At 35.1% G+C, this 10,074-nt stretch overlaps 1 protein-coding gene across 1 annotated transcript; it reads right to left on the bottom strand.

Annotated features, from left to right (window-relative positions):
• Positions 1-1,578: 1,578 nt before the first annotated feature.
• On the bottom strand, positions 1,579-8,952 carry LOC129232837 (RNA-binding protein 25-like). Its single transcript, XM_054866937.1, has 2 exons — positions 8,854-8,952; positions 1,579-2,950 (listed from the first exon to the last, which is right to left on the bottom strand). The coding sequence occupies exons 1-2, from the start codon at positions 8,862-8,864 to the stop codon at positions 1,579-1,581; spliced, it is 1,383 nt and encodes a 460-aa protein (XP_054722912.1). The 5' UTR covers positions 8,865-8,952.
• Positions 8,953-10,074: the final 1,122 nt, after the last annotated feature.

Below are 10,074 nucleotides of genomic sequence, written 5' to 3'. Positions count from 1 at the left end.
ATGTTGTATTTGATGTAAGAGGAATCATATTATGGATCTTTTAAATTTAAGAACAAAAATGTATATACATTGCTGTACTTTTAGTGTGAAAAATTCGTCTTCTTTTAATAAAATTTTCAACTAAATAAATAAAATAACTAAAAAAAAGAAACCAGCTTTCTGCATGACAAAACATGACCAAGATATTTCATTTCAATTAAGAGATTTTGTTCAATTTCTCATGAACTTGCGTTAATGGATCAGCTGCAAACGGAATTATTATAGTTCGAGATAGGGATACTTCATAAGGATTTATTATTGTGTGTAACAGTTTATATTTTATGTTCAGTAAATGGAGCTTACTGCTACATTTTTACTAACATGCCCATTTAAAGTTGAAAAATACTCTGTTTAGAACGACTTTTAATTTATACACTAAGCCAATTTTCAGAAAATGGACCCCAAACTTTGAAGTAAAATATCTCCGACATACTTTGTCATACCTCAGCAGAAACATTTTATTCATTGAAGTGAGAAAAATTTAAGTAAATAGAATTAAACAAACTGTAGAAATTAGCGAAAAAAAAAAAAAAAAAAAAACATAATTCATACCATTTTCGTTTTAACTCTATGATATGATTCCTTATCTTATTTACAACAGTTTTACAATTAGAAAGACAAATTAACGACTAGTGGTTATCAAAATAAAGAAATAGGATATGATAAAAAATTCACTTGAGCCATGGGCGCCCATATGTAAAGTTGAAAGGGGGGGGGGGCTCAAATATATTCCCCGTGGAAACCGATTTCAAGACAGATTAGAGTCATTAAAATTTGACATTTTTAATAATTTATTCATTAATGGCTGGAGAAGAAATGTTTTTACATTTTTGCAAAGAAAAGAGTATTAAAAGCAAGAAAGTTCTAATTTCAAAGGGGGGGGGGGGGCTCGAGCCCCCCTTGCCCCCCTATATGGGCGCCCTTGACGAGCCTAGAACTAGTGAAGGAAGCACTTTCATTTATGAAGGTTTGCTGCCGCCATGGAGGCAATAAGCAAGAGCTGCCACCAAGAAATAAACAAGCCAACTAGAACTAAATAAAAGGCGAAAGAGCCTCACAAGTTGAGCTGTTGCTATTAGAGTCAGGAACAAGGGTGCCCATATAGGGGGGCAAGGGGGGGGGAGCTCGAGTCCCCCCTCTGAAATTATAACTTCCTTGCTTTTAGTACTTTTTTCTTTGCAAAAACGTAAAAACATTTCTTCTCCGGCCGTTAATGAATAGGTTATTAAAAATGTCAAATTTTAATGACTCTAATCTGTCCTGAAATCAGTTTCAACGGGGGAAATATTTGAGCCCCCCCCTTGCAACTTTTCATATGGGCACCCATGGTCAGGAAGAATGGATCTGCAATATTCATACTGCCGTGGACTGATGCCACAATACACTGATGGAAAATGAACATTTTGAGTTCTTTCATTTTAGTTAACTAAAAAATAAATATAGAAAAAGGCACTTTCATTGTATTCCCAGCAATTAAGGATCTGTCAGGGAAGTGCCCAATTTAGTTTTTTTTTTTGTCCTATTAGATGAAAGCTCATGTTAATTTTCTTCAATTGCCAACTTCCGCATCATAGACTCGACGAAACATTGGTAGGGATACTCCAGGTCTTGGCAGCGGCCTTTGAAGCAGCTCAGGTAGAACGATTCCAACATTCCAAAGGCCTGCTCTTTGGAGATGGGGTGATCCAAGCATGCCAGGAGAGCATACAACCACCTGGCGATGGTTTCGTTGATGCCCACGTTCAAGTACCACTCGTAGCAGTATTGGAACAGCAGAAGCACTTCCTCTTCGTCAAGGTGGATGACGTAGCTCAGGAGGGGAAGGTGTCCAGAACATTTCTTGGCTCGTTTCTTGTAGATTCGGGAGTACAATTCCGAGCCCAGGCAGAACAGACAGCAACGTTTCTTGTCCTCCAGGGGCAGTGTCTTCTTGGGGAACTTCTTCTGCAGCTCGCTCTTGTTCCTGGAAAGCTCATCGTGGATCCTCAGGAACAGGTCTTCGTTTTCGGATTCGGAACATCCTAATCTTTCGGCCTCCGGCTGCCGATCTCTGAAGTCGTTTCGTTTCGTTTTTCTCTCGTCTTGTTTGGGACTCCTCTTATTTATTTTGCCATCTTGTTCCACTATCCTTACATCTCTCTGGCCATCTGGTTTTGTTTTCCTTCCTTCTCTTTGGTCCTCTTGTTTTGTTCTCCTCTCATCTCGTTGGCCATCTGGTTTTGTTTTTCTTTCATCTTGATGACCATCTTGCTTCATCCTCTTCTCATCTCGTTGGCCATCTGGTTTTGTTTCCCTTCCTTCTCTTTGGTCCTCTTGTTTTGCTCTCCTCTCCTCTCTTTGGCCATCTGGTTTTGTTTTTCTTTCATCTTGATAACCATCTTGCTTCGTCCTCTCCTCATCTCGTTGGCCATCCGGTTTTGTTTTCGTATCATCTTGTTGGCCATCTTGTTTCGTTCTCTCATCTTTATGACCATCCGGCTTTGTTCTCCTTTCATCTTGTTTCGTTCTCCTCTCATTGCTTCGGCCATCTGGATTTGTTCTCCTCTCACCTCCTAAGCCATCTTGTTTCGTTTTCCTCCCAACTTCATCATGTTCGGGTCGTTTCGAATCTCTGCCCCTCTGTGAACGTTTCAGTTTTCCGAGACCGACTTTCTTCACGGTCCTCTCTGCTGCGGCAACTGCTTCGAGCCTGGTCCTCAGGATGTGTTCGTTCCCTTCGACCGTTTTCCTCTCTTCGGGAACATCGAAGGACTCTTGTCCCAAGACCCTGGAAGCCTCGAGTCGAGCCCTGAGTAGGTATTCGTGCCCGTTCCTGGGTTCCCTGGTCAGGTCAATGGGAACGTTCTCGTTCACGGGCAGTGCCTTGACATTGAAAAGCTTGGAATCCTTATCCTGCATGATACTGCTTTGACTGCAAAAAAAAAGAACAACTTCAAAGTTTTCATAGAATATCTAAAAGCAGTAGAGGTAAATGGAAACTATATTATACTCTGACCATCAAGAGTTTGCACTCAGCCCATAACGTTTCAGAAGAGCATGGGTGCCACTCTAAAAATTGGCCAGGACTGAAAAGAGCGTGGCTCCATTTCGCGACACCAAAATGTTAGCGCTTAGTTTGATGTTTTAGACACATATAATGATTCAGGGGTGATTGTGAGTTCATCAAAAAATACCTGAAAGTTTCAAAGCGAGAAGGGGGGAGGGGGGGTAATCTTTGGCCCCTATTACTTAAGTGCACCTTTGCCATAGTGTTAAATAGTTCTGAGTCAAAATATTGCGTGCACATTTAATTAAATTTTTAATGGATTACAAAGTTACTTTTGAGCTGGTGTTATACAAATTATCTTGACATTTGTCCATCTTAAGGGATAATTGTCCATCTTAAGGCTCTTGCAGGTATATTTGATGAGTATTATATAATTTAAAATAAATTGCGAAGGTAGGGAGATAAAAGCATAACGAAAAAAGAACATAATTCCGGTATTTTCATGTCTGAAAATACCTGAAATTCGGTAAAATACCGGACCACAATCACCACTGATAATGGTAATTTTTGATGCTGTAACTATATAGTAAAACCAAATTGTAAGATTAAGTAAAAATTAAAACCTAAATAAAAAAATAACATATCATTGTCCAAGATTTTTAGGAGGTAAAAGCAGAAAAAGAACTTAATAATAAAATGCAATAAAAAAACTTACTATTTACTAATGCAGAAAAAAAGCTTCAGATTTTATAGTTCATGTTACATAAATAGTTCATATTTCATACAAAAAAATAGTAATTAAAAAAAAATCAGATATGAGATTATTGGCTATAAGATGCATTGTGATAAAAACTTTAATAAAATTTTCCAGATTAAGATAAGAATGGTTGAAATCAACAGATTGAGTGACTTATTTAATTATTTTTTGGGGAAAAAAAAACAGCTTATTTTTTTTAACTTTAGCAGATGGGCCAGTTTTTTGTCCTCAGAAGAATAAGACCTTTTTTGAGAGTGAGAGATTCAAAAGTAAAGATTTGTTTCATGTATAAAAATCATTTTGAACATGGAAAAAAAATCCGATGGCCGAAATTTTTGAAAAGACGGAATTCCGTCCCTTGGACGGAAGTGGGACAACCATGACCATGTGCTGTGAAACCTTATCTTTAGACGCTGGTGACAGGAATTGCAAAAAGAAAAGCATGCTGTCACTTGAGTAATTATAGTTCAATCATCATAACCTGCGTTTGTATCGAAAAAAAATTAACTTTTCACTATGATATACATAGCTGGAAATATAATGTTTTTGAAAAGGAATGAAATCATAATATTTATCAATGCAAACAATTTTTCATTTTAAAATGTCAAAATAGTAATAATAATAATGAATTATTTATTTTCAATATAAAAACATATTAAACCAAAAAATAAAAACTCAAAAACATTATCAAACATTCCATATCAGTGGAATGGAGAAAAATCAATCATCACATTTGGGACTCTAATAAGTCATTTTCTGTTTTTTGGTCACTTATGTGCACAGTTCGTGTGCATATGTAGCATTGAAACATTCTCAACCCGACTCTTTGATGTCTAAATAAGGACACTGGAGTCCTAATAATGCCAATCATGGCCTTATTGCAGAGTTGGCAAAAACCCGGGGTTTTTTAAAAAAGCCCATGGACCCAGGGTTTTTTTAAAATAAAACCCAAAAAACCAAACTAAAGCTGGGTTTTGGGTTTTTTAAAAGAAATGTGGTTTTTTTTTGTCTTTTTTTAGGGAAAATGTGAGGTACTTGTAGCATATTGTAGCATAAGTATATGGACAAAGCACAAAAATTGTCTTGGGCTAAAAAAAGCTGGACAATTCAGAATTTTCTGAAGAAAAGTATAAAAGACGACGAAACCCAAGAATGGTGAAGTTTCAGATTTTTTAGTTTCCATGATTACCAACAGTTAAGGCAAAGTTACTTCTTGAGTGATAAAATCTATTGTTTGTTCGCACCAGACATTTTTTTGAGAATCGCCCAAAAGGTATTATAAGTGGCAATAAAATAAATAAACAAAAGAGGCATATTTAGTCAACATTTACACAATATATTTAGTTCCATTTGAAATCTTTATTCTCTCAAGGTATATGGTAAAAAAATATCAGTTTTAAGCTTTTTGTACGCCAAGTTCATTTTATTGTTTTGAAAGAGTCAATCCAAAACTAAAAAAAATCCTCACAATCAATGTTGAAAGATTGGTTTATCCACCATACATTTGCTAAGACATCCTGAGCGTAGTAACCTAACGGATATTGTTCAAATTCAACTGCAAAAGTTATATTTAAAACTTAAATAAGTTTAGTTGCTTCAAGCAAATATTAGCTCATTTAGGAACAGAGATTATTTTATACTAGTTTAGCAAAAAAATTGATAACAAAAGTTTTTTAAAAAAAAAGAGTCGTCAAAAATTTTTAGATTATTTACCATTAATCGAGTGCTGATCAACTAAGTTTTACTTTTACTCAAAGGAAAAAAAAAATTAATCCTGACATAGAAGCATTTTTAAATTGATAAAATACTTGTACTTGTTTTAGTCATTAAAAGATTTAAATACTATTTTACAGCATAAGAAATTAGTTGGAAAGAAAATTTCTAAACTTTTTTTCTTTAATTTATAAAATTAATTTTTTACTTAATATGATATGAAAATTTTAGTTACATAACTTTTTGTCATGAAGAAATCTTTTGTACAAAATGTCAATAATGTTTGTAATGGACAATAACGATAGTATTTGACAGGTTTTTGAGTTTTCGACTAGTTTTTGACATGCCAGGTCAAAAACCCAACCATGAGACTAGACTAATTCCTTAGCACTGCATTTTAGGGAGCATGGGCTACAACTATCCTAATAGTAAAACCTGTAAAGTTGACCACCCTTGTAAGTTGACCACCTCTCCATGTTGACCACTTTGTTGGGAACGGAATTTTTCCTATCTCAAATAGCGAAGGAAAACCTCTGTAACTTGACCACCTCTCTATCTTGACCACCTGTCTATCTTGACCACTAATGTACGCCAAATTTGGTTTGGAGTATTGTAAAAAACCCTTTGTAAGTTGACCACTTGGTTTATTTTTTTCAACTTTCTTCAGCAAATTATTTTATTATTTATTTATTATTATTATTTTATTTATTTATTTATTTATTTATTTATTTTTTTGATAGCTTTCTAAGAATGTTTTTAATGTTTTGATGACAGACTAGCATTTTACTAACTAAACAGCAGCTTAAAGCTTATGCTGCTCTTTATTCTCAAAACTTGTTTTTCATTTGTTGTTCTACTTGAGAAAGCTTTTTGTACTCTGTTCAATGAAAATAATTGTCAGTAGTGAAGTTCAAAATCTTTTTTTTCAGTTGCAATATGCTGTGGCAACACAGGAATTGTGCAAAAAGAGCTAGCCTGGATTTATATATTTTGGGTCCCCCTGCAACAAAATATGTAAGCCCCTCCCTCCTGGCCAGCAGTGTCTATTTGTAAAGTGCATAAGTCTTAGTGCTAGTTTTTTTCCATTTTTTCTTCAATTTCTAGGACCGTTAACCCCTTGCACTGGGGGTACACAGATTTGGGCCTGCTAATGAGTAAAGTTACATGTTTCTGGTGCAAGGGATTAAGAAATAGGACATTTTAATTTTGCCTTTATGAACTGGGAGAGTGCTTATGCTCTTGGTGCTATAAGTTGTACAAAAAAGGCTTGAAAACGAAACTTAGTTGAACTTGAGAATAATAAAAAGTATGAAATATTAAAATTAATTGAAAATGGTGAAAAACAGAGAAAATTAGTTGGCATATGTGGGATTTCTAAACCTACAGTGTCTAATATAGTTAAAAACAAGGAAAAAATAACAAAATTATTTGAATAGTATTTTTAATTATTGTTTCACTTTCAATAATGTTAAACACTGAAAGTGAGTTGAACAGAAAGAGTAAGGGTGAATTCCTCAAAAAATGAATACATGGTGCAAGAAATGACAAAAAAAAAAAAGCCCTTTATAAGTTGACCACCTGTCTAAGTTGACCGCCAAAGTGCTGCACCGCGATTGGTCAACTTACACAGGTTTCACTGTACTTATTAAAGTAAGAAAAATCGACTGTATGTCAGTGTTGCCAGATTGGGGGAAATTTCCCCATTTTGGGGAAATCTGGTGCTCTCTGGGGACATTTTGGGAAAATGGGTTTTGAGGGGAATTCCTTGGGAAAATTTTTTTTTCTTGGAGAAAACCTGAGAAAAAAAATTTCAGGAATTTTTTTTTTTCGTATTTAAATTTGCGTCTTGACATCTGGTAGTTGCATAATTTGAATCAAACAGCGTTGGTTTAGCATTTAGCTTTGCTCAACTTTATGGAATTTGCATTAAGAGTTCTACGTGAGTAACTAGTTGATACATGTAACAGGCAAAAACAAGTGTGATGAAGGATGTTCTTGGATAAATATATGCAAAAATCATAGTTTAACTGTGCATACAGAAGCAGAGTAGTAAATACGAGTAGAAAAAAAAACATTTGGTTATTTCTTTTCTCTTGGTCAGGTGCTTGTATTTATGAGTAGTGGCACCTGTACGGCTTTGCCCGTAGTAGAAAATTAAAAGGTCATTTGGTTCGCCTGAAAATTTACAAATAATGCATGATGAATTTCTCGCCAATTCGCTTGCCCGCGTTACGGTTCCACATTATGATAAATTGGTCATTTAGTCGTCCATCTTATGATAATTTTGCTGGGGAAAATGTTCTTAAAATTGGAACAGAATAAGAACAAAATCGAATTTTCGGAAAATCGCTTACAGGTGCACACCCCCATGCTACAAACTAATTCTTTGCCAAATTTCATGAAAATCGGTGGAACGGTTTAGGTGCTATGCATGTCACAAAGATTCCGACAGAGATACTTTCAGCTTTATTATTAGTAAAAATAAAAAAAGATTAAGACGAAAAAAAAAAAGCAAAAATGGGAAGAAAAAAAAAGTTGGGGAATTTCATAAGAAAGTTTTTCTATTTGGGGAAATAAATTTTTTTCAAGAGACAAAAATATCAGAGGAAGTCGACTCATTTTATGAAAATATTAGTGGAAAAATAATTTTTGAATTTTGGAAAATTTGATAGAAAACATCGCATTTTAGGGAAGAGAATTGGGGAAATCTGGATTTGACCATCTGGCAACACTGCTGTATGTGCTGCACCCCAAGTCAAACAACTTAAACACTATGAATAGTAAAGAGTTAATACTTTTTTTTTTTTATTTAATATCACTATTTTCTTAAATTTTTCCCTCATAAATATTCATACGATACATAATAAAATAGGTTTCTTAGGCTAAAACTTATAAATTTCACACAAATTACTGAAAATATAGTATAAATAAAATATTACCGAACTAAATGTGTAAACTGGTCTTAGGCAATAAACTAAAACATATGAATTTTCTAGCATAGCTGCTTAGAAAATCAATTTAGTACGTGATTTTCATGTTTCAGATATTTCATGGAGCTTTTAGTACGAGTAATCGAAATCTAGGAAGTGCTAAGAAGTACTTGCGTGTACCGGCTAAAATCCATCATCACTCGGTACTTTTTCCTTTCCTAACACCAAAAAATACAAAAGCAGTATTTTTAATTTACATGAGTTTTGATAATTGTAACAAATTTCTTAAAGATGTTGAGGTTGACTACTTCAGAGTAGGACACTTATTCCATCAGACTGAACTTGACCAGATTAAAACTTTCCTCCGATGCTCTGCATTTTTATTTTAGCAAGCACTTTTATTGCAATAAATACGGTAAAATATTTACCAATAATCCATTCCACTGACTGGAATTTTCCAATTTGATGCTGAGTAGTTAATATTTCAAATTAAATTTCTTTTTCGTTTGCGGCACTTGGAAAAAGAAACACGTCGGTCAATGCAGGAACGATCCTGGGCCCATGGTTACCATATTGGCGATTTCATCTATTTCAAGGCGAGTTCTTATCAACATGACGAACATGATGCCAAAAAAAAAGTGCGATACCATAAGCAATACAGTTGCAGTTTATTTTTCCTGTTTGGAAACACTTCCTGAAGGAGTATGTTCTTTCCGATTTTAAGTGTACTTTTTTTCACGTATTTGGTATTTTCAAGAATGGTAAACATCATTAAATGCAAATTAGTTTAAGAAAATAAACTGGTTCGTTCTGTATTCTAAAGTTATATATTTTGAATTATAATAAAACAAACTAAATGACGTTACAGTTTTTCCGCATTTTTTATGAAATTCCATTTGCACCAAAAAAATCTTTCCTAAATCAGAGATGCTCCTCTTCCCCCTCAAGAACAATGACGTCCCCTCCCCTCAAATGCATCCCCAAAATGAGATCCCCTAAAAACGACAAAGACAACTTTTAGTAAACCCTCCTCTCCCAAAAAATTTCAATCATACTATCTGCTCTGAAGTCCCACTCGCTGCACTTTATTTATATATTTATTTAGAAACTAGACAGCTTCACATAGATAGAGGACTGCGTACCAAGCGCTTTGCCTCCGGACACACACAGGAAAGATTTACAACACTAGAGAAGGAAATAACACTCAAGGCACAGGCGGGAATCGAACCCACGATCTTCGGCTTGGAAGACGAAGCTTCTACCACAGAGCTACGGAGGCCCCTCGTTGTACTAACTACCTTAATTTTGATAACATATTAATTGACCCCCTTGAGTTCCCACTCAAGGGGGATCGTGGCACGAACCGTACCATAGAAATTTTAAGGGGTATCCTGGGTGCTGCTCCCGATTAGGGGGAAGGGACAACTACGAAACACATAGATGCAGAGGGCTACCCACCTTGGGGAGATCATGGCGCACTGCACCATCGAAATTGTTATGGGGGGGGGGTATTTCGAGTGGTATTTTCCCTGTTATGGGGTCTTATTTTAAAGGGAGTGCACCCTTGCTCTTAAGGGGAGGGGAAAACCCGTAGATGCAGTAATTTTGCATACTTTTCCTGCAAAATAATAGTTGTAACATTTTTCATT

The sequence above is a fragment of the Uloborus diversus genome, unplaced genomic scaffold (genome assembly GCF_026930045.1).
Source record: "Uloborus diversus isolate 005 unplaced genomic scaffold, Udiv.v.3.1 scaffold_14, whole genome shotgun sequence".
Lineage (NCBI taxonomy): Eukaryota > Metazoa > Arthropoda > Arachnida > Araneae > Uloboridae > Uloborus > Uloborus diversus.
Note: the sequence above shows the minus strand (reverse complement) of the source record. Positions and strands in the feature narration are given on the sequence as shown.